General features: G+C 37.4%; 1 protein-coding gene across 4 annotated transcripts in view; it reads right to left on the bottom strand.

The window, feature by feature from the left end:
• HYCC1 (hyccin PI4KA lipid kinase complex subunit 1) overlaps positions 1 to 25854 on the bottom strand; it is a 43171-nt gene that overhangs the window by 6619 nt on the left and 10698 nt on the right. For all 4 annotated transcript variants that reach the window (XM_084222584.1, XM_084222587.1, XM_084222586.1 and 1 more), the window contains exons 2-10: positions 17070 to 17149; positions 16109 to 16210; positions 12284 to 12463; positions 9459 to 9539; positions 8801 to 8916; positions 8380 to 8475; positions 6563 to 6679; positions 5737 to 5824; positions 5088 to 5247 (exon numbers count right to left, since the gene is read on the bottom strand). In XM_084222584.1, coding sequence (XP_084078710.1) covers positions 5088 to 5247; positions 5737 to 5824; positions 6563 to 6679; positions 8380 to 8475; positions 8801 to 8916; positions 9459 to 9539; positions 12284 to 12463; positions 16109 to 16210; positions 17070 to 17120 — 991 coding nt within the window. In that variant the 5' untranslated portion in view covers positions 17121 to 17149. The remainder of the gene's footprint in view (positions 1 to 5087; positions 5248 to 5736; positions 5825 to 6562; positions 6680 to 8379; positions 8476 to 8800; positions 8917 to 9458; positions 9540 to 12283; positions 12464 to 16108; positions 16211 to 17069; positions 17150 to 25854) is intronic.

The raw sequence follows: 25854 nt of genomic DNA, 5'->3' as shown, positions 1-25854 counted from the left end.
GACCAATCAAAGTATCAATTTAACAATCTGCACCACCCAAAGGAAATGGCATTAATAACTGATGCTATTCCTCACTAAATTCCTGATATTTGGGAGGAAACTCAGAACCATTGACTTGTAGCAGCACTTTCTGCAAAAGTCTTCTATTTCCAGCAGCAAAGGTGGCAAAGAGCTCCATGAACTGGAATAGCAATAACAATAAAGAAACAATTGTGATAATGAAAGCACCACCAAATATAGCCCTTTTTTTTTCTAAAAACACAGAAGCAGAAAGGTCAGTAAGAAGACCAGTGCTCTGACTGGCCTCAGTGCTCTAACTTCACTGGAGTGAGGAACTTGTGCCTCTCCAATGGCAATCTGAAACTCCTTCCTGCTGATCCAGAGAGAAAAAAGGACAGAACAGAGCTTAACTGTCAGAAGAGCACTAATTATCCAACTCCAAAGAAAGAAGACTCAAAGTACACAGCAGAAATCAGAAAAACAGGGGAAGATTTTTTTTTTTTTTTTGGTAAAAGATTCTGCATAGAAGCATTACCCAGTTGCAGTTATTTGGTGGTGTGCACTTCGAAATGTAACATCCGGCTGTGATAGCAGCGCTTCACCCAAAACTGCTGCATTCCCACAGCTGGGAAACCATTACTACAATGAACTGAGGAAAAAAACCCCAAAAGGTACGAGTTTTACTCATTAGAATTACATCTAAAGGAAATATACCCTTCTCTGAATTTAACTGACTACAGGAAAAAACTAATGGAAAAAATGGGATATGGGGTATCTCAACTCCCATTAGCATTGCCTACCATAGCAGCTACAGGCTTGGGGCAGGGATAAGAGTACGCAATCCACACCCTCCTTATTTTACTGCTTTTAAGGAAACCCAAACCTTCAGCTTCACAGTGCTTGGTGGTGCAGATAATACTGCTTTCAAGCTGGACACCTCTGGGGGTCTAGCCTTTGAGAGAGAGCTATTAATACTCAGTGCACAAGGTAATGTAAGAAAAGAGAAAACCAAGGACACTGCTGAACAGTGTAGAAATGAAAATGAATAACTATATCAGTTTGATTGGTAATATAGATATATCCACAGCAGTTGAAGGAAAATGTACTTGGTGTCACATTTCTGAATGCTTTGAGTAGTACAAACAACTCTGATAAATGCATTTCATGTTTACTAATTGCTAAAACTTAATTCAAAATTATAATCTACCTTATTACAGTTGCCCAGATAATTTACCTCAGACTGCACAGGCAAACTGACCATTCAGAATGCAATTCAATTTTAACCCCCACAAGCTCAAGCTGCATGTCCTGCACAACTGTGTTAGCATATTTAATTAGTCATAAAAGGACCGGGCTTATACCCTAAGATTAGCATTAACTTCAGATTCTTGCAAGTTACAATTATTTCAGCAATTAATACTGTTAAAAAAAAGAGTAAGAAAATTCTCTCCACAGAAAGAATTCAAAGACTAGTATTTCTAAACCTTGTGTACTACATGAAAGTCAGCTTCTGCAGTGAAGAAAAAAAGTAACTTCTTGTCCTTCCTTGCTAGTTGATGTCTTTGTTCTTGTGTTATGTATCTCACCAACATCTGGTCAGCTCTTCTCAGTCTGTTACATCAGAGTATTTCTCTTACATACACCTCTACACACAAGAGCTAATGCTTCCCTCCAGGTGTGATAATATATAGGCAATCTAATCCAACAGCACTAAATAATTTGTTGCTAAGTAGTGGCTAGTATCAGCTCACTCAATAACCAATACCCATTTGTGATTAGATGGATCTATTTTGAAACCCCCCTCACGTTTAGTGCCTCTCAAGTACCTCTGAAGTCCAGATTCACATTACTAATTGAATTTTAAAAGTCCCTCTAAGTAACTGCTCCTAATGAACAAATTACAGGGTTAAGTATCACAAAAAGATTTAATGTTAAGTCAACCTTTATTCAAAACTGACTTCAATCTAGAGTTCTAGCAAAGGCTAGCAAGATCTAATGTCAGAAAACTTCTATAGTAAAATTAATTTTTTAAAACACAAAGAAAATAAAGCCTATGCTTCTCAGTTGGAAATGTGATTCACTGAGGTTCTTCTATTTTATTTTACACTCTTAAGCAGAGATTGAAAACTGCTGCCCTTGCTTCCCCAAGATAATTTCCTTCATCAGTCCATGTAATGTATAACATCAAACACCTCTCAGCTGTCTCCTCTGACTTCCAAATCCATTTACACTAGTTTTTATTATAATGAAAATAAAAATAATCCCCCAAATACATTTTTCCTCTTACACGGTATGTGTGAGAGAGAGAGAGAGAGAGGGAATAATGGTCAAGAGGTATGAGGTTTGTCATCTAATTTCTACCAATTCCAGTATTCATTTTAATTCAAACAAGCATGTGTAAACACAAGCCTTGCCATACTTTCTGCATGCCAATTGTGAAGAGGTATTTCATATCTTTCTTTCCTCAGGAATTGTGGGGCACTGAATTAGTTTAGTAAGAATTTTAAAAATGGGAGACCATTCACTCCCACTTTAAAAAGGCTGTCCAAGTCACAAACAAAAGGTTTGTTAGGATTTTATAATGAGAATTTTGAGGAGATTAGCCAAAGTGATTTATGTATGGAATATTTACCATTTAAAAGAAGACAATTGGCAGTCACTTAGCAAGATACCACAGATTCAGCTTTGGATTCTTAATCAGCCTAGTCTTTGCATAGCCTTCAAATTTACAATTACTCCCACAACCTGCCATGTATTCCACTCCAACCCACCTTACACCGACTGATTTTCTTCCTCTTCAGTAAATCCTGTACTGTTGAGACAAATCCAACATTTTCACGGAAACCCAAACAAAATGTTGGCATGAGGTGTTTTGAAAAAGTCCTTAATCTTTCAGTCTTCATCTCTGAACACTGACTACTCACTTCTTGCTTGGATTGCACTAACTAGATTATTGCTGTTCCTCTCAATTTGTCCTACTTTATAAGACTCTCATGAAAGCATTCCACTCCACTTCTGAGTTCAATTGGTATTTTCATTTCCCTTTCACCTTACTGTTATCTGCTGCAGGGCACACCTGTCACACACTTTTTTCCTTGAACTTCACCAAGCCAGACTCCCTGCAAGGAGGCAATAACTGTAGAAACTTCTCTATTTCTGTATTTGCTGAAAATTTTGCATTCTTATAAGGATGTATCCAATACTCATTTTGGACCATTGTAGTGTCCTGTAAACACAAAGGGAATGTTTATTTTAATACACTTTCAATTTCTCTGGATGACCTAGCACTAAGTATCCTTGATCTGTATTACTCTCCACCATCTTATTTGAACGAGCATCAAAACCACTCAAAAATAATAACTAACAAAATTGCCAAGCTTCAGAGGGCATTTGTCCATTTAAAAGCTGTTACACAGTTTTCTTCCATCAGGTCATGCTTAATAACTTTTAGGCTGAAGAAAGAAAGCAGCCTTGAGATGTCAGTAATGACCTGCTACTCCATCTCACTAAAGACACTAATGTTTTGCTCCTCGTCTTTGTCTGATGGTTTTCAGTAGTTTTTAATCAACGGCAATGAAATTTGGTTGTTTTACCTTTCTTCTCTGCCCTCTGCCCTCTCTGGCAGCTAACTATTGGTACTAGAACACAATGTGTTCTACCACCAACTGTTTCTCAACACTTACCTGAATTACCTCTTGGCCAATTTATGACAAGTTAACTTAGCAAAATTTTTCTAACTGTTCATATACTACAAAAGCTCACTTAGGAACATCCTACAGAAATTTTAATGGTACTATAAAATCTTCAATGAACTTATTAGAAAAACACTCTTCTCTACACTCATGCTTCTTAGCCTGTTACCAGAATTTCAATCCCAACAGAACAATTGCCAATTCTGATCGCTGGTCCAGTGGCTCTTCCCTCACCTGAAGATGGCAAAGGTGAAGGAATACAACATTTAGACACTCAGAATCTCTTGCTCGTACTGCTACTTCTGCAGTACATTTGGCATCATTTTTTCCTACTTTTCAGCCCAGATTTGTGTCCTGCTTTGTGGAAGCCCTTAAACTAGTTTGCCCAAATCGACAGGCTTTGGCTGGAACAGAGACAATTTTCTTCACAGCAGCTGGTATGGGGCTGTGCTTTGGATTTGGGGTGGAAATGGTGTTGACATTTTGTTGGTACAGGGCTATTTTTGTTATTGCTGAGCACTGCTTGCACAGAGCCAGGCCTTTTCTGCTCCTCACCCCACCCCACCAGCCAGCAGGCTGGGGGTGCACAAAAAGCTGGGAGGAAACACAGCTGGGACAGCTCATCCCAACTGACCAAAGGGATATTCCACACTATCTAACATCATACTCTGTACACAATGCTGGGGGAAGAAGGAGGAACAGGGGGAATATTTGCTGTTTGTCCTCCCAGACTTGTAACCATTAGACATGATGGAGCTCTGCCGTCCTGGGCATGGCTGAACTCCTGCCTGCCCACGGGAAGTGGTGAATGAATTCCTTGCTGTGCTTTGCTTGCAGGCACAGCTTTTGCTGTATCTCATTAACTGGCTTTATTTCAATAAGATTTCTCACTTTTACTCTTCCAGTTCTCTCCTCCATCCCACTGTAGGGAGTGTGCAAGCAGCTGTATGGGGTTTACTTGTTGTGTGGGCTTAAACCATAACACCAAAACATAGTAGCTTACCCCTCTATCCTTAAATCCAATTTTTGTTTAAGTACTTTAAGACAGATGAGGCTCTGTGGTAAAGTTCTTAAATACTTATTTTGCTTCAGGTACTAGAAATTAGTTTTCAGAAGAAAGCAGGAACATAATTTTCTGAGGAAGTACTAACTGTGTACACCTCCCTTTAACAAAAAGGGTTTGTGTGTGCTGTGTTTTTTTAAAAACATGGTTAAGGAAATAAAGAATATACTTCATCTGAATTGTGTTGAGATTCCCATTCACCAGTCAAGACAATAATAACCTCCAAATTGCTGCTTGCCTATAAGCAATAAATATGTGAAATAACAAAATTCTCAATATTATTTTAAAAACATGGAAAAAGCTAAGAATTCACTGCAAAATGTGCTTCTTACCATGCCTTTTCCATCTATGCCCTCTTATAGACATGCTAGTCACAGCATTTCTTGATATTCTGGATGAAGTAGGTGTAATTTCAACCTGAATGCATCTTGTACCTTCTTTACTAGATTTCATGGCACCCTGAGGCAATGAGGCTTTTATTGCATTAGCAACCTAGAACAGAAGAGATGCACTTAAGTTTTTATCACAAAGGTACAAATTTTAGAAGAATTCTGTCAGGGATTCTCCCTATTTCAAGAAGAATACTGTGTGCAATTCCAATTTATGGTCAACAAGCACGCCACCTTTCTGCATGGCCTATAAAGAATGTTGGCTGCAATTAGCTCTCAGAACTTCTACTTGCCACTTTCTTAAAGTTTCCGGTTTCAAGATGTGGTTATTCCTTCTGCTGCACCATTACCTTAGTTCTGAAGACTTAGAAGCATTCTGCTGAAAACAGCTTGGTCAGAAGGAAACATGACATGACTAAGGGCAGAGAAAAGCCCTGTGTAGTGTGTGCACCTACAGACTGAGCTGTTTGCACAAGCACACACACAGCTTCAGGGTCCTGGTATCATCTTGCATCATGCATGCTCACAGCAAGGATTTCCCAGGCTAAAAATTCTACTCAACCAAGTATTGAGTAGAAAATAAAATACTTACCAGCAGAGGTTCTGGATACAGCTCAAGCTGTGCTCTATACAAAACATCATCCATAGCTTTACGAGCCAGATCCCATTCTCCATTATAACTGCAAAGGTAAAATTATATGTAATAATAAGCATCTATGTCAACAGATGAACCTTTTTGGTCACCTAAACTTCACAGCTCTGGTGTTCCTTGAGAGTTCAGTTTAGAGAATTGGAACTACTTGTGTTTGTTAGCAGTAAGCCTGCTACTTAGAGAGCTTTGAAGTAGCATTTATGGAGACAAAGTTTTATTTTCACTGGCCACCTCAAGCAGTTTAAAAATTGTATCATTAGCTGTTGATCAGCTAATCACAAAATATTCTGAAATACAATCAGGATTTTTTAATATTACTCCACCTTTTGAGTATTCCTGTATTACCAGTCTCCAATTATTTAAGTTACTGAGTAAGCTTCACACATTAACATGACTTTCAAAATTTAATGACATCAGCATTTCAGAGAAAAAATATAACCTCATTTCCTTAAATAGACTGATGTCAAACCTAACCACGCAAAAATGTGAACAGTAGACAATGGGTGGAAAAGAGTTTTTACAGTATTTGCTTCCCATCAGCAGTTACACCTATCAAGTGCTGCTCCAGCCATCTCTCCCCAGTGTGACACAGGTAACTTCATCCAACTACTTGGAGAACTGTCTCTTCCCAAGGACCCCTTACTGCTACACACAATGTGTGCCCATAGAAAATGAAATGCCTCCAAGGTAGTGTGTCTGAACAAGTACACAAACTGGGCTGGCATTTTGTTTGCATATTAAAAAAACCAAAAAAACCACAACTTACAAGGCATAATAGATCCCTGTTAGCATTTGCACCATGAATTCAGATGAAACTGGAATCCTACTGTTGACTCCCTTGTACTTTCTCACTTGTTGGCGAGGAAACCCACAGACACAAATTCTGAAGAAATCATACATTTGTTCATTAGTATATAATGTGGAACCACCTTTGTAGGTTATAGACTTTCAATACTTCACCAGTACTGATCAGTTTTTAGAAGCCCTGAGTTACTACTTCTAAAAATGCAAGGATGACATCCAACTAAGGTAACATTCTCCTGAAGAGAGACTTAGTAACTGCCCAGATACAAAAATTCTGGATTTACAACTTGAGATCAGCACAAAATATTTTGTGCTGTAATTTTCACATTTACGATCCCTATTTGCAATTTAAGAAAGTGATAAAAATTGAATTAGACTTACTAGAAGAAAAGACATTTATTGTAGATCCAAAAGAAACCCCCCTTAAATTCCCCATTGCTCAAACCAATTAAAGGAGTTATTCTATTTATCCAAATAGCAGAATATAGATTCCACTGCATCCAAACAGGACACTGAAAGATATTCAGGGCTTCTGACACATATTCCCACAACTCTAACATGCTGTCTATTCTAAATTGCTGTCAGGGTAAGATTTTCAGTAAGCAGATGAATGACAAAACCAGTCAGGAATGAAGAACAATGAAAGAAGTTAAATTGTATAGCATTAAATAATTCAGCATCTAGACATTCAACATTTTGAAGTAGAAAGACTTGCTTGCATCTACTAGTAACTTGCTTGGGGTTTTTTTGGATGCTTTAAAATTTATTTATTCCAAATACAATCAAAACCTAATCAAGCAGAATAAGCAACATTAGTCTCCTTTCCACAATCCTTAGCTTCTAAGTATTTTTACCTCATATATTAAAGCAGTTTATCTAACAAAGATCTTGTAATTGCTCTTGTAAATATTGCAAAGTGCTTCAAATTCCAAAGTCTCTTGCCTCCTTTGAAGAGAAGGAAATCTTACAGGCATCCACTATCATGCTTTAGTTGTGAGAGAAGCCCTAGGAACTATCCTAGGAAAAAGCTGTTGCAGGTGACTTCTTGGTCTCTTGGGTTTCCTGGGTTAAGGAGAGCATTCTAATTTTTCCCTTAACATACAGTTCAAAATCCAGAGACAAACATGTTTACTATACATTTCTCTTCTTTGAAAATAGATATTGATCAAAAAATAGACGCTGTAATTAAAGCTGAAATAGGCTTTATTTTGTTTTGAGGTCAGGAGGGGCATGTTGGCATTATTATTTTGATTTTTTGAAGCAACACCTGATTTTGGAAATACTCAATGTGTCCATAAAAATGGATGTATGTCTAGTTGCAACACCTACTATAATTACAAGAAAGTTTAAACCTGCACAGCATCTGAATTTATTAGTAAATTATTACTACCATCTGAATTTATTAGTAAATTATTACTACCATCTGAATTTATTCAGTAAACCTTCAATGCAAAATATACCACACTTCTAAAAGACACTTCTGATTTTCTTTAATCAATACAATTACAACTACTGTTATTAAAAACAAACAGTTCCCTTTGACTCTTAAAGAAGATTAACCTGCATATAAGCCAGGTTATTGTTCCCCATTTTGAGATCTCAACCCAAAGTTATATAAGAGATACTTTAAAAGGAAATATTGCAGCTGTAAACACCTATGAGAAGAAGTTTGAAAGCAGCCTGTGGGCACTCAAAGCTTGTTTTATAAAAAAAAGTCCAAACTAACTGCACTTCAATTTGGTAATGCCATTTCAAGAGTAAACAACCTACAGAAATTACCTTGAAGAAATTTGACACAATGACTGAAGAGACATTGCAGGCATGTAGCTTAAGGCAGCATTGTAACAGAGCAGAAGAAAAGTCAGCACTTCAAACCTGGGATTTGAAAGAAACATTGGAATTCCATTACCAACTTTATTTTTTAAAAGAAAACAAATTTACAGGGAAATTTTCAAGAATTATTTGAACAGATTTGGCATTGTATTTCAATTTAATCAACAACTGAGTAAGCTTTTCCCCTGCATGTAGTAATATACCCTGGCTGATCTTTCTGCATCTACATTTACACGTGTTTGGAAGCAAAAAAACACATGACAAAACACAACATACACCTATCCTCCTTCAGTATGCAACTATACTAAAAATTAGAAGCTCAGATCCATTAGGGACTCTGAAGCAAAATCCCATGATCCAATTTCACCTGTTCTGGGCTGTCAGCATCTCCCTCTGAGGATGAGGTCCACTGTACACAACCCTGGACAAACCGTGCTGTGACAAAGCTCCTTCGGTGAGAGCCATGGAGCCAATGCTGGAAGGCTGAAGGAAAAAAGGGTCATTCAGAGCATGTGCACCTCAAATCTTGCTATAATGCAAGTGGAAACAGACAACAATAAGCCTCACCATATTTACATATGAATTTTCAACAGGCTGAATGTTATCTAACTGTTTAGATGTTGTTATCTGTTCATTTTACACCAAATAAGGCATATGGCTTCAGAAAAGAAAAAAAATACATTGTTGCTGCATGGGTATTATGCAATTAGGACTATTCCACCTTGAAAAGGCCTCAGAGATGAGTTAGCAGTACTCAGAAATTTCAGAACTATGTTCCTCTGCCACCATACAACACGTTAAAACTACTTTTCACTTTTGTTCTTAAAAAACAGGCCCCCAAAGCATATAGGGCATTTGAAAGACCCAGTCTGGATGCTCTTCTTGGTTTGAACTCCATGCCCCTTCAGGTTCTGGCCAGTGAGATGCCTGCAGCCTTGGGAGATACTTGATTGGCCAAGACCCCTGACAGTCATGGTAACACTGCCCTTCTCAATCAAGAATTTCTCTTCATAGTTGTCACTTACTTCATGATAGACAGAAGGTTTGGACAAAGATGGAATTGTGAAACTCAGCACTTTGTTATGTCCCTCTTTGTCAATTATCTCCTGAAAAAGACACAAGATATCAATGGTTACACTGCACTACAGAAAACAGACATCCTAAAGTGTTAAATACTATTTATTAAAAGGACTGATAGGGATACTGTAACAATCCAAGCTGCAAGCTGGAAATATCTCTCTATTTGCTTTCTATCACAGCACATTTTGTTTGTTAATGAAAACTCTTCAAATGACTTAGCCAAGGGCACATCCATTTGCATACATAACCCACATTAAAAACACTAAGAGGAAACATTATGTTTAAAACAACATTATCTTTTTTTAATTATACACTGTTTGCTAATTGTGAAGGTTAACAATCAATAATTCTGTTCTGAAAACTATTAACCATCAAGTAAGCACTCAACAAATAATTTGTTTTGGAAATATCACAGCTCTGGAATGACTGCAGCCTCATAAGGTTTGACAGCAGCAGACTACAGCACTTGCAAAAGCCCAAGTCTGATAACACTCTCTGTGGAATTAAAAGAAGCATGGATGCAAAGCTTTAAAGAAGCTGCTTTCCTGAAAGATACCACCACAGCAATAGCTGGCAGAAGACTAATGGGTAAGGCAAAACAAGATGTGGTTTTGTACCACAAAAGAGCACTGGAGTACTTCAAATAAAAAAATTTAACAATCCAAAGCAGATTTGACCAAAACAAACACCACACACTAGATTACTTCCCTCTTTTCTAAATTTCAGCAGCTGATTTCATATATCCAGAAGTAATAATTAGAGAGAAGTTTCAGTGTCTCCTAACACCCATGCTGGAAGGCTGAAGGTCTAACTTCACATAGTAATTATTAAAACTCCTGTCTTAAAATAAAAGATGAAGGGGTAAAGGAAGACTGAAAAGGATCAAAAGGGCACAAAGAGCTGCTCCTTCTGAAAAGCCGCACAGCTTCTCCACTCTCCACATAAACCACTGATACTTTAATTTTTAATACTGCTCCTGGAAAAATGCAGAAAACATGTTCCTCAATATACAGAGAAAGGGAAAGAAAATGGCTACATCCAAACGTCTAAATTCTAAAAATATTAATATTTGTATTCTTCACTATAATCAGATTTTTAATTAAGTTTCAGGAGTATATTTCAAGATGTATTTGTAGTGTATGATGTGTATTAAAGTGTATGATGTGTATTAAAGTGTATGAAGTGTATTAAAAGAATTTCTGATAATTACAGCTAGGAAAGCAAAAAATTTCAATTGCACGCACTACCACTGTACATCCCTAAGCTGAACGTAGAACAGTTCAGTTCATGATCTCAAGGTTCAGCCACATAATTCCCCACCCCTCACAATGTAGCCAATTTAAAATTATTCTGAGCAAAATTTTTCATTTTTCATTTTCCTTCAGGAAACTGCAGGACTCCTAGTGAACATGTTAAGTTTCCAAGAGTCCACTGTACACATTTACATAGGAATTACTTTTATATTAGGCTTCGTATTTCCTCTTGGTTTTGAACGCATAGAGTTGTTGGTTAAATAGAAAATAAGTATCTAAGCAGGTCACCTACTACCTTTTCAACCTATACACTAAAGAACAATACCATCTTGATTGTTTCAATTATAAATTTTATGCAACATCAACAGCAGGGAAGAAGTCAGCGTGAGTACAAGGCACAGCTTTATCATAAGCATTCCTTATGTCTTAAAGCAAAACAGGGAAAAGAGTTCCCAAAAGTCATGCTGATCTACAGCTTCCTAAAGAAGCTTGCTGTGAAATTCTTATGACCCCAGGCAGCTGAAGATGGAAAGCCAAGTTACTAATTGAGAAAGAAACTCTTCACAGCTAAGAGAGGATGTTACCAGACTGGTTTCAAGCTTAACTTAAATGTAATCTCTTCTGGGAGAAAAACAAGTGACTACAGCCACATCCATGAACCATCTTAAATTACTTCATCATGGATATAAAGGAGTGAATTGCCTTAAGGCAGAAGATAAGAGCAAATGCTTTTCAGGAATGTTCTTCTTGTCAGATACAACTGAGCATACAGAAAAGGCAGGAAGCTTGTACTCTGCCTGAGGAGGAGTGGAACATAAGGGCTCCAGTCTCTTAAATTAGACTCCTGGGTGAAAAAGACATTTCCCCTTGCTTGGTGAAGACACCTATGATTATTTCTAGGAGATGGATAGCAGCTGCCTTCTCCGGATTTTCAGATGAAGACACTTGAAGATCATCACTATTGAGCTTCACAAAAAGCTTTCCTAAAACAACAAGAGCAAACTACACAGACAAGAATCCCAACAGACATAAAAAAACACTAAGTATTTCAAAATAGCCATAAAACCACTAAAATATGGTGCTTTTAAGGATTCCTTATTAATTCTGTTCTTCAAAGCATAGATACAGTAACAAACAGGGTATTTTCATTAAAAGTATTTTAAAAATGTCATGGTTATTTCAAAATGGGCACCTTTAATTTCTCAAAGCTAAGCAAGCTGTTCAGCAGTCAAGTATTAGTTGAAAGTAATTTTTTTTGTGGTTTTAGTCCCGATAGTCAAAATACAGGCAACCATTTCAAAAGCAGCATCTCGAAAAATTCTCAAGCAGAATGTGAGTTTAATCACCATACCAAGAAATAAGTAACAAAAAATTCAAGAACCACAGGAAGAGCAGAGAAACTATTGACCAAAGAATGAAAGTTCATGTTGTAGATTTCTGAAAGACACCGATTTGAAAAGTTGAGACTGAAATAATCACTTCATTTTTATTCCAAAACAAAATGTTGGAATACAAACCAAGTTATAAACTCCTAGGAGAAGAGCCTCTATGCATCCACTGCTCTGCAAATCTCTGCTGGCTGAGACAGCAAGATAGCACCACATCAATTCTGGCAGAAACTGCAGCGTAAACCGCAGCAATTGCTCCTCACCACTGCGGTAGAACTCAAAGAGCTGGTGGCAAACTGGCTCCAGAAGCTGAAATACAAGTTACAATCATGAATGAATAAAACATTACAAAAATCTGCAACTTTGTCTGGATCAATCCCTTAGCCAAAACTTTAAACTGATAAAAATAACATTTTAGTTATCAGGGCATGACTGATACAGTAACTGCTCAAGTCACCTTATACACTTTCATGCCTGTAACATACTTTTGTATGATAAAAATAGAGCCATTCATCCTACGTGAATAAAAAATTCTAATGGCTGCTTTGCCTTGTTTTTGGCTCACTTCCTCCAGCCTCAAAGGCAAAAAATAGAGGCTAGTTATCACATTCCTCAGACCTCCCAGTATCTCTAATATACAGGCAAACTACCTGAACAAACAGTCTCGTTATGCTACAACTCCAACAGCATACACAAAATGAAGCTGGAAGCTTTACCCACCTAGTGAGAAGAGCTGTGTAACACTTTAATTCCAACTATTACAAAAACTTAATATACAACAAAATTAATTTTACCACTCTCATTATAAGCTTCTAGAAGCTTCAGTTGTATTTATACACTTGAGACAGAAATGCTAAGCTGATATAAATGGATGTAAAACACTGAACTGGAAATAATACGCTGAGCTAGATCAAGTTAAAAAAAGATTTTTAAACAATTTAGTTATCAGCCTGCCTGTGTTCCTGGATTTAACATGCCTTCTTGTGCTACCACCTACCTCTGATATAAGGATGAAACACTGTGTTAAGCACCACCTGTCAATATATGGAAATTAGGAGATTTCCTAATTTTATCCAATTAGAAAATATTGTCAAAATCAGCAAGCACTTTCAAAGTCAGCTGAACTACTAAATTCAGTTCTGCTATTTGTCTAGATCACAACTTTAGTTTTAGTAGAGTAAGTTTTCAGGAAAATAAGAAAGCCAATTCTATAGTCATCCCTTTATTGAAGCAAAGGAGGCAAAATCACCAGGGAGACCATGCTAGAAAAATACCTGCCTGCTTTCCTAAGCTTTTCCTCCTGAACATGGAAAAAGTCAAGTCAACATTTCTTATCTCCCAAAGCTATTTCTGAAACTGAAAGATCTTAGCAGATTTGAGTTCTTTTTTAAGAAGTAATCTGGGACAATCTGGTCCATTCTAAAAAAGAGGAACTTTTAGCTTCCGAGAAATATAGCTTCACTTTGGAAAAATCATCCCTGAAAAATCTACAATAAAGGCAAAAAAGCCATACCAAGGTAAACTAGTCATCAGTTTTAAGAGCAGTACAGCAAAGATCCTTCTAGAAAACCTTCCCAGCAGAACTGTGTTCCATATTCAGCTTATATTTTTTACACAATTCACATCCTTGCCATAATGAAGTATCAGTTCTGAATGATGCACTTGAACTTTAAAAGGCCCATAAATAGCTGTGACAGGTATCCATGTTTACATCATTATCTCACTTCAGACAGCTTTGTATCAGCACATTGAAATGCATAATCAGTACAAAACAGATTTTCTTCCTCAAAATGCCACCACATGCTACAACCTAATATCAAAACACACTAATGACTGTTGCTGTTTCAAGATACCATTTTGAACTAAAAGATAGAAAGAACTAGACTGAGAGGTTTCTTAATGCTGGAAAAAGAAGAATGTCCAAGCAATTTCATTCCTCTTTTAAGCTGTACCCAAGTGTGTTAGACACTCCAAACACTTGCTGTTTCCTAATGCAAGTGCCTGTTTGGCTCCTATCTAAAAAGACAGCAAGAGTGTTTTAAGTAAAAAGCAAAAGAACTTCAATCTTTGGGAAAAAAAAAATATTTATTTAATTATTTTTGACCACTGGAAGTCTTTAGTGAATTTTAAGTCCTTTAAATCTACGCATCTTCTGGACTCTCCTTTTACTGAACTGCATTTTTCACCTAGAAAGCGGCCCAGGAACCTCAAAAGTAACTAACAAAGTCTTTCCTAACACAGCTACTACGAAGTGGATGTTAAACAAGTAGTCCATTTATCTTACAAATGGCTAATTATTTTTTTGGAAAAGCAAACCAAAGCAACCAATATAAAAAGCAAACATGAACCAACAGGAAAATGCAGTTACAGATGCCAATACCCATGATTACTTTTCAAATGCTTATAAAAACCCCTCATCCAGCCTGCAAAACAAGATTAATCACAATTTGACGGTACTGATAATTATGGTAAGTGCATATATTCACAGGTGTACAGACGGGGCTGTTTGTCCATTTTTAAACTCTGCAGTATTTGTAGTGTTAATGCATTAATCCTTCCCCTCTGCATTACACCCATGAGATAAGAGAGGACAGCACATACCCTCCACAGTACAGCAAGATGACATTACACAATGCAGCTAACAGATCTCAAATAGCAGTTGAAAGATATTACTTTTTCTTTTTAACTGCTAGTTTGTAATTATTTTCACAATGTGGAAAACTCCAAGTAGCCTCTCCCACAAAGCAATGGCTACTTGGAGAACAGTCCCAAAAAGATTTTAGGACTTTTTCTCAAGGCAGCACAACACTCAGTGTCAGCACTAGCTTTTCATTTCAATTCAAAGTCTAACTAAAAGGGAGATCTTCAACATCTTGCCCCTGGAATTATCCCAACAACCTTTTCAAGCAGAAGTTGCAGCAGCACTCTGCTACTAAGGCCCCTGAGAAACCTAGTGATTGTCAGAAGTAGGAAAAAAATCAAAGAACATATGAAAGTATTAATTAGGCTATCAACAGGGAGACTCATCAGATTAATTTACATTTTGATATGAATTTTGAAGACCAGACAGGCTTGACTCAGTAGTTGGTATGACTCAGAATGCCTTTCTGAGCAGCAAATTAAAAGTACATTTGTTTTTTGCTGGACAACCTGGGAGTTCCACTATCAGCACTCTCTAAAAGCATTTATATAAAAACTTTTTATCCTCTGACCTTTAGTACTGACATAATCTCAAACTTTGGGAACATGCCTTCTTTCTGGGTCTATTCAGAAGAATTAAGGATTTGGTGCAGTATTAAAATAATGCCCAAAATTATTTCTGGATGGTACAAGGCAGTTAACAACACACAATGAAACCCAGATCAGGATGTTCTGAACATACCTGGACATCTTAAAACAAGGGCAGTCATACAGGGATACAGAAGGGATACAGAATTTTCTTAGTGCAGGTGTTGAGAAAACCTGCCTTCCCTTCCCCACAATTTTTTTCAGATTTTGCCCTCATTTCAGTGAGGGTACACATCTACTGTATAAACCCAGGTCTTTATATCATATGCATTTCAAACAACAAAAAACCTAAAAACCCCCTAAGCAACAATTTAAAAAGGATGGCTAACCTAACTTTGTTCTCTTGCATTGTATAGACAAGCTTCTGACACCAAGAGATTCACACTCAAGTGATAATTACAGAAAGAATTCTGTCAGACACAAAAATCTTTTCAATTCCTTAATGCATTTCTCAATTCTACATCCAAGTCCTGAAGCCCATGAATGTGACCTACAAGCTTAATTATGATCAGTAGACTTACAAATTTTTTTCCATTATAGTATGTCATCACTAAGAACAAACTTTTTGAAGGGGACTCTTCATCTATTACCTAGCATGCAAGGCCTTGGGGTTCATTCTGCCAGTGTTATGTCAGACATTTTGGGTGAGAGATCCAAAATACTCACTTCACTCTGTGGCTCCTGAATTACTTTGTAAAGAGATGAAATCAAAGCAGTCTTGTCTTTCAAGCTGGTAGCATAGCTGGATATGGATGCTTCTGGCAGTGTCTGAAATAAAAAACATTATAAGCAATTTTTATCATTAAAATATAACAGCTATTTCAACAATTTTCCATTACAAGTCACTATTTATCAGAGTTCACTATAAACTAAACCTTGTTTCACAAAGAAATCCTCACGTTTTCAGACTGTTGCCAGAGGACACACTGCACTCCATCGCTTTGCAATTTCATACTGAATGTAACAACAGCGGATGGGAAATTGATTTTAGAAAAGTTACAAAAATGCAACGGCCACTGAAATTTCACTGAGACATCAGTTCTGTGAAACTTTTACAGTTTCCGATGCATACTTCAAGGAGCTCTCAAGACCAACTGTACACAGATAGTGAACATTATTACCAGATAGAGAATTACTGTGGAAAAGCACAAATTCCAGTTAATGCAAATTCCAGCTCTTCTCCAACACTAAACATATTTTCCACCAGTACTTAAGAAGGTAAAAATTTAACATTTTTAACAACTCTTTTAGAAGATGTATGTTTAAATGTATGTAAGTCTTACAGTAATTCTTATCACCAGTCCTTGAAAGGATTCCACTCCACAGACAGGAAACCATATTTCCAGTGTATCTAAGCAGAGCAGGAGCAAAACCTACAGTCATGTCCGGTACTCAAACCAATAAAATCATTCATCTACAATATACATTTTCACTGCTCTCTGTCAGGAAGTATGTAGCCCCAAAGAGGCAAGGAAAAAAATCCTTTCAAGGAGACATTTGTATTTATCACATGATCTCAGCAAAACCCAAGGTTACTATCTTTCTTTTTCTAGAGGATGCAAGCACTCCTGCATACTTCAACAGCAGTGATTCAACACTTCTGGCTACATATTGGAGAGTGTATTACCTTGAACTCTGATAACCATTCCTCCACAACTCCAGTATCCACAGCTAACATCTTCCAACATCTGCTTCAAAACCTTCAGCCTGAAAGAAAATGCAGAGTTTGTGAATACTCCAGTCACTACATTAGGTAGATGATGAAAATTAGGTCTCTGTGAATATTTAAAGAATCTTATCATGCTTTTACTTGTTAACATTTTACATGCTGACATTACTTTGAACTTTTATTGTACCTCACTTATGCACGCTGTTGGAAGCATTAAGCACAGGAGTCTTCACATACAGCAGTTTAATAAATTCCAACTATGTATTGCGTGGGAAGCAAGTCAAAGATTTTCAGAAATGGCATTCTGAAAACAGAAAATATTACCTCCTCAATTTCAATTTATTTTTCAGCTTACAAGACTCGAGAGGAAACTGTAAGGACTCACTGAAGAGAAACGACTGTTTAGGTTTTCCAATTCAACTGCTATTCCCAGCTTGGAAAAGGTCACTGAAATAAAGGCGGATGGAAAACCTTTCAGTCCTCCCCCACCATGGCAACTGCAAGACAATGAGCCTGCTGCCTTTGCATGGAGCTTAAGACAGACTCCCCAGCCCAACATTCTGGCCAGTCTCAGACAGAGAGAGGTCATCAGCAATAGGACTGGAACACAGGAGATGCAGAAGGGCTACTAAATTAATTCCTGATTTCTCATTGGTTTTGAGAAACCACTTAAGAACAACTGTCCCTTGGAGCAGCTTATTCTGACACAAAAGACCAATATATCATTAAGATACAAAACTACTAGAAGTTAAAAGAGCATGCTGTTAGCTTATCCAAACTGTGCCCATGGATTTCAAACAGTGACAAAATTAAATACCCATCTGAGGAAAAAATTAACACTGTCTTGGTGAAATGTTCAGTCATGGGAGATATCCCATCAAGTTTTACTTTGCCAGTTTAAAATTACTTTTGAAGTACTGATATCCAAGTATGGGCTTGTCCGGGCAAGACAGGGAAGGAAAAGATGGAGGTAAGAATTGCCTTTTATAACACAAATACAAGTATTTTGTTCTGAAATTCAGACTGGAGTAGAGCATATACAAACTATATACAGTATATTTTAAGAAGCCTGAAGGGAGAAGAACCAGATATGATATTAGCAAGAGCTCATTATAACCCTCCAAAGCAAGGAGAGTGGGGAAAGCCCAAACTTAAATAAGGCTTTAAGTAGTGACAAAGATATTTCAATGCACAGACAGGGATGTGAGGAAATTACTATTCAGATATGAATGGCAAGAGGAACAAAACTGAACAGGCTGTCCAACAATTTCATTTCAGAATAATTTTAATACACAATAACAACATACAGCAACCAGAGACTTCTGTGCCCCTTCTCCTACTTGCATGATCATTAAATAATGGGCTGGGACAGGTGAAATCCCAGGGAAGCAGCTGCAGCAATGTCCTCTCACGACCCTAGAAAGACACACAAGTATGCACATAGCTTACAAAACACTGCCTTTGGAGGATGAAAGGACAACAGGGAGGGGCCAAGGAAGTGTAAGCATTTAAGTTTTGGAAACCAGACCACTGCCACAGCTGGATAGGGGCTCCTCAAGGATTGAGGGGGAGGAAAGATGCCCTCTATTTGGGAGAGCAGCAGGGACACATGGAGCTCGGCCCTGCTGTGGACAATGAGACAGCTTGTCCCATAAGGGTCACAGATGAGAGAGTAGAATAATAATAACATGGGTGACATTATGGCAGGTGTTTGCTACTCATCACCTGAGCAAGGAAAAAACCACAGGAATCCCTCTTCACATCCAGCAGAAGAAGCCTCACATTACAGGCACCTGGTCCTCACATGGAACATGAACTACCCGCTTATCTCTTGGAGGGGAAACAGAAGAGGGAGCAAGTGCATTGACTATTACCTCCTGAAACAGGGGACTAGGAGCCAAAGGCAGGCACTCTGCTAAACATGCCAAACTACAAACATGGAAAAAGTGGCTAGTGGTGTCAAGGTCAGGGCAGACACAGCTGCAATGACCATGACAACGTAGATCACAGGATCCCAGTAAGAAGGATCAAAGCAAGAAGGAGGATCAAGAATGTTCTAGAATGGTTCATGAGCTTTTGGAAAAATAGCAGCAGTAGCAACAGGAAAGCTAGGGCTCCATGACTGAATCAGCAGGGGATCTGCTGACAGAAGTTACAGAAAAGGCTCACTGTCACCTTTACTTCTTGTTGTTACCAGCAAGAGCAGCCCCCAGGAACCCTGGATCTCAGAGCACAGAAAATTGCCTCAAGTGCCAGAGTAGCTGAGGAGTCTCCAACTGGAGAGGTTAAAAACCCAGTTTGATAAGATCTTGGGCAGCCAGACACCTGTTCCAATTTTCACTACTTTAAGCAAAGGAGGCTGGACTTCATGATCATCAAAGATCCAAAGAAATGGGAAGGACTGCCATGCATATTTATTTAGCTGAATACCAAGTCTTTCTGATCAGCACTGACAGTCCCTGAAGGTATAACAATGAAAATACAGAGGAGCAGCCCCTGAATGCTCAGCATAGGTTGTGTGTGAGACCTGCTGTGAAGGGAGGCTTTCAAGGATAATACCATGAGCTAACAAACACAAAGACTAGTCCTCCTACAATTATTGAAGCAAGCACCTTGCCAGTTCCTACAGAATCCCACAACCTAGTAGCCCTACTTTCATTCCTATGAAGGTGGACAAAAGCTTTTGCAGAGTCTCATGCTTCAGCACTGCTGACAATAGTAACCATTCCCTACTGAGCCCCATTAATAGCACAAATACCTGTCTTAATATTGATTGCTCAAAGCAAAAATCCCATTGTTTAAAAGAGCCAAGAGGAGTCCTGAATACACCAAGTCCACAGTTGATACACATATCCAAGAGATTAACTTTTTTCTCACCCTTCTCTAGTGATCCATCAAGCATTATTTTCAGATTAAAGGTCCCCAGAGAACAGAGGTTTCATTTCACTAGTAAAAACAGTAAGAGCATCCTTGGCATTGTCCATTGGAATAATACTTTAAGTTTTTATGACTAATTTTATGACTAAGTATTTAAAGATGACTTTTTTTTTTTTGCAACAGCATGAACTTTTGAAATTACATTTGTAGAAAAGAAATAGGACAAAGTTTTTGCTGATCAGATCTTTTATATTTATTTTTAAAGTAGCAGAGGCATTCCACTGAGAGTTAAGGCAGTGGAAACATACAGGGGATAGACCGTCCTTATTTTACCTACATACTTTAAAAAATCCATATATATCTGTTTAAACCACAGCAATATACATTTGAGTATCACAAATAAGAACTCTTAACTTTACAATTATTTTCCTTGAAGATGTGGATTATGTGTTCAAACTGATGTCCCCCAGAAGGAAAAAAAAGTTTTAATTTCACATATCATCTGTGTGGGATCTATTTAAACAGGCAGACAACCTTCTGCTTTACTGAGGATTGCCTCATTTTGTTCTAGTTACATAACAGATCAAGTTGGACTGGCACAATATTTGGATGGAGTTGGAAAACCCAAGACTGTTTCAAAAGAAGGATTAATAAATTTCAGTTATCAACACAATTTTTTGTTTAAGCCCACAAAAAGTTTTTAAAAAGTAACTCTAGAATGGGATTTTTAGCACTAAGTGCACCAAAATAAGGCTTAATTTATAGCATCTGTTAACCTTTTACAGAAAAACAAAAACAAAACAAAAGACCCAAAAAAGACCCAGAGGATTAAAAAAGCATGCCTTAATTACAGCTTTGTTTCAGAGGATATAACTGCAAGATATAGGCCACTGTAAGCATGAGATGTCCCAGCTACTACAGAATTAAAGCAACATGAAGTGGATAAAGTAAATACCTGCTACTTTGAGGATTAAAAAAAAAGAGGGGGGAAAAAAGTGTAAAATTGCACTAAGAACGTACTTTATAAATACCAAAACTGTAATGGAAATTCAACACAGCAAACACTACACAGCAAACACTACACAGCATTTTTCCCAAAAAAGCCTTGTTTTAAGGTACATCACCATGTAATTCTCTTTAAATTATTACTTTTCTTGGTCTCTTCCTACTAAGTCCCTGCAAAGATTTCAAATGAGTGTAGTTTGAGAATTTCTTTAAAAACAACTTTCGTCATCACAAACCAAACAATACTTTGATTAAATGTGAAAAGCAGCTTCAAATGTCTCCATGCTCCTTGTTCATCTGGATGTCCTGATGAAGATTTTTATAGCAAAGAGAAGTCTCAGTTATTTAAATACCACAAAGCTATTTGTGATGGAGCTCAGTAACAGCCAGGTGGTTCCGGACTGTTGAATTTTTATTAGACAGTATATATATTTTTAGTTTATCTTACACATGAAGTAAAGCCCCTTCAGGTAATACTCTTGCATTGCAGGTCTTATCTTCATATTTGCCACAGGCATAGAGAATGCAGTCTAGCTAACACATGGCTAATTATATTTATATGGCTAATATAACCTGTATTCTCGTGCCTTGTGAGTTAAAAGCACTTTGGAGTATTTTCCACAAGACTCTCAACTTGGATTAGCAGCCAAAGACAGGATTTATAATAAATAATAATTAACAAGTTCCCAAGTCCTAAGCAGCCTCTGACAGCTGTTAATTGGTCTTGCTCTATTCTAATGCAATAATGTAAGTCTCCTTCCTTTGGAGATACCAATTTTTCTTTTGTTTCAGGTGAGTAGTGTAACTTGAATAAGATACCAAAGAAATTTATTGGACAAAAGCAAGACTCATTTAGAAGAGACTTCTACAAAGTCCCTAAATAGGTAGTTTTCCCTTCCTCACCCTTTACAGCACAAATACATCAGGAACTTACTGAATTTCCTGTTTTTAATAGAGGAGGGAGAAAAAGTTACATGCACTGAGTTGGTGGAGGGCCAGCCAAGACAAATTAAGACATATTCTCTGACAAACTTACTAATGCATCCATCTACTTAAATGGCTTTGGATTTTCATACCTGTCACACGAGACTTTAATATTATAATATCAAATTATGTCTTTGAATGAAATCACAGGTTTTTCTTTAAAAAGAAATTCTCACAATAGGTGGCTTTCTTGCTCTTTACAGCTAATCAGCATTTGTGGAATTCATCCACAGAATGCACGTGTGTAAATGCAATTTGGATTAAGTACAAGTAGGCTGGACTTGGATAAAGAACGAATGCTTGAGTTCTGCAGAACTGACCTTCTGAAACCACAGTATTAGATATTTGCTAGGGAAAGTCACAGAGCTGGAAAAAACAAAAACAGGAGCCAAAAACTGCTCAAGCCTCATCCTCCAGGAATTGCTGGAAGAGGAGAGTAAGCACATACTGCGTCTTTACCTAATCTGTAAAGTATCTGCTTGGAAGTCTGTATGATTTGCTAAAAAAAAGCTTAAAAGGGAAACATGGAGCAGAAAGTTAAGCTATTTATGAACCACCAGTCAAATCTGTCAACTCACCCCAGAAGAGGAACAAAGTAAACTACTGAGCATTCCATTAAGATTCATCAGACCCATATGAGATCGAGCCCCTCATAAATGTTCATCTTCTGTTCTATAGTAGTTTGCACAGAGAAGAAGGGATGGGGCAATTAGGACTCAACTTTTCTTCACTTTTGAAGTGGTACAAGAAATACTAAAAACCTTTTAGTCAGCTCTTACTTGATTCATCAAGCTCATTTAAAGGACTATAGTCTACATGTAAAATTCACATTGCTGAACCCTTTCTTCTCCCTCGCTTCAGAGACAAAGAACAGAATGTATTTTCCTGATGCTAATGCACAACTCATTTTAGTGATACAGTAATCTGTTCATCTTCTATAGAATTCTGAATATGGTCAAGCTGTACTGTTCAGATACTTGTAGGTGCAATAACAGGCAGCAAAACACTTGAAGTCTCCTGAGAAAAGAAACAGATGCTATTGTGGACTCCAAAAGCCACTCTAACAGGTTTCAGAAACCACAAAGGTCAGGTCTGACTTCTTGATTTTTTTCAAACTTTCACAAAGAAACAAACACCCCATTGTGCTAAGCCTGAAACAGTCACGTGTTCTATTCAAATATACAACTGCAAACAGTGCTCAAAGGCTCGGTATCAAATATTCTCTGATAATTGCCATCTTCAGCTTAAAACAGGACAGCTATGGTGCACCAAGCATCACTGACTTAGGCTCAGGCAAATTCCTAAAATGAGAGATGGTTATTCAGCATCTTCTAACAAGAGAAATAACAAGTTGTAGGTGACACTAGAGGTGGCAGCCTCAAAACAAACAAGAATTACCAAACACAATGTAGGAAGGAAGTATGCATTGAGGTCCAGGTACATGAGCTTTACATAAATGCGTAGGAAAAAACCCACCGGGACATATGCATGGAAAAATCTATCCGGAGCCACTAAATATATAAACACTTCCAGTCCAGAAAGCTGGAGTCAAAGGTTGCTCCCCCAGCACACTCTACCAGTTTTCTCTCAGTTCCTTTCTTGGACTCTATTAACAGCCACTGCTGGACAATAAGGTTTCATAAATTCTCATCTGGTTCACTGTGGTCATTCTGCAGTCTTCTGCACAATAAAGTAGTGAACACACAAAAATAACTGTTCTGAACATTTGTTTCCAGTGGTTTGTACAGATTACTGAACCTTAGGAAGTGAAACTGCAGTCAATTTTAATTTCATCTTGCCAAAGGCATTATTCAGTTTTGCTTCCCACTTTCCCCTCCCCTCTGTCTGTGATAGAAGCAACTGTAGATAAAAGCTCTTATCTAGAGCTTACACTTTGTATCACAATGTGGAACATCAGCCTTAAAGAGTCAGGAGTCAGTGGACTCTTCCATGATACAGATTTAAAAAAGACTTCCCAAGCCTCTGCATATATGCATCTCCAACAATTTAACAATGTGATAAAGTGATAGATATTTGCCCACCAAATGGAAAAGTCCTCCTGAATGACACCCATTACAATTTTTAAAAATTAATATTCAGCCACAGATGACAGACATCAATTCAGTTTTGGTGCCAGTAATTAAGGAAAAAAACAGTCTATAGAAAGCAACCATACATCAGCTAGACCATACAGAAACTATAAATAACTGTCTTAAATGCAGTTGTTTCTTGTGCAAAGTATCCAGTACCACAGAATACTGTTTGGAGGTTTCTGGGCTGTAAAGCATCAAATACTTGACGTATCAAACTGTAACTCAGTCTTCTACAACGTTTCAAGTCCATCAAGAGGGGGGAAAAGAAAAAAAAAACCAAAACTAAAAACAAAAACCAACAAACCTGTGGTTGAGGTCATGAAACCACAAGGCTATTTACATTGCTGGTAAACAGTCACATAGGCACACATGACCCAAAACGTTCATGACTAAAGCTTTCTAAAAAGTCTCAAGCAAAGGTAAGACTCCTAATAGGACAGGCTTTTGAAGATTTTAATCCTAATCTTTGACTCCTGGCAAATTTATTTGCTCAATTTCAGATTAGCAATCAATTACAAACCACATTTGTACTCAACTAACCTTGTATTCACCCTTTACTACCAAGGGGAATTGGCTCCCAAGACAATCAAATTACTCATGCCAGTCAAACAAGTCACCAGGATAGAGATAAGAGACTACAAGCACTGATATATTCACTTGGATTTATACAAGCCATAGTAAATCACATCTATATTGTTTAAGCAGGACAAAAGCAGCCCAAACAATACAGTGCCAAAATGAAGTAAGAGGAAATAACTTCCACAGCTTGAATTTTATTTTTTCATTGTCCTCTACTACTTCTTCCTTGCTACCTTTTTAAATCCTGCTTTACTATTTCTTCCCTGCTGCCTACTGGATAAATGCACACTCTAAGTACATCTGCCACGTTGAAAGCCACAGTCAGCCAAAAGTGACCACCTGTAAGTCAACTTACTCCAGTTACACCCCATTCTCTGGCATGCAGAATCCCTACTCTTTCAAGCTATTTCATCTGGAGTATATCCTCAAATGTTAGCTTTTCTATCATCTGTAATTCATCAGTAGTTTCATTATAGGGAAATCAAGTAAGACATTACTTTCAAAGCAGTTTTTTTAGCAGTTAAAATATACTTGCTTCCACTTTTATTCCATGCAAACATAACTGTTTACATCTTATTGACTCTTTAAGAAAGAACAGATATATAAACAGCATAATCTTAGACAGAATAAAACACACATAATTGAAAAATCTTGTCTTAATTGTCCTTATGTTTTCTGGATTAATATAGTTAACTGTTCCAACACATACAAAGAAAAATCAAGATAAAAACTACATGCATCATACAGAAATAGAATTCAAATTAAGTCACATTAAAATGAGTACAAGCACAAGCTTAACCAAATAAATGAACTAGAAAGCTTTAGAAATCTTGCCTGTTTTCTATGTGTCAAGACTTCCATAACTCATGCTGAGAACATCAGTGAACTGGCAATTAATTCCACAGTACATCACACAGTGCTCTTATCACTTCTGTAAGGGAAAGCAGTGCTGCACAAGTTCACTCCATACAAGAAACATTCTGTACAGAACCCCAAACGTACTTACTGTTCTTTTACACCTTAGTTCCCTAAGCCCAAAGTACACTGCATCCCTATGATGTCACCCAAAGGCAAATTTAAAACACTGAAAGACAATAAACTATAGAGAGAATAATTGTGTTGCAGCATTCATTTTAGTACTGCATAAAAATCTTGAACTAAGCAGTGGCCTTCTCAAAAGCATGGAGCATTATTATGGTAGCAAT

Source organism: Fringilla coelebs (genome assembly GCF_963513975.1).
Source record: "Fringilla coelebs genome assembly, chromosome: 1".
Classification (NCBI taxonomy): domain Eukaryota; kingdom Metazoa; phylum Chordata; class Aves; order Passeriformes; family Fringillidae; genus Fringilla; species Fringilla coelebs.
This window is presented reverse-complemented; position numbering and strand designations above follow the sequence as displayed.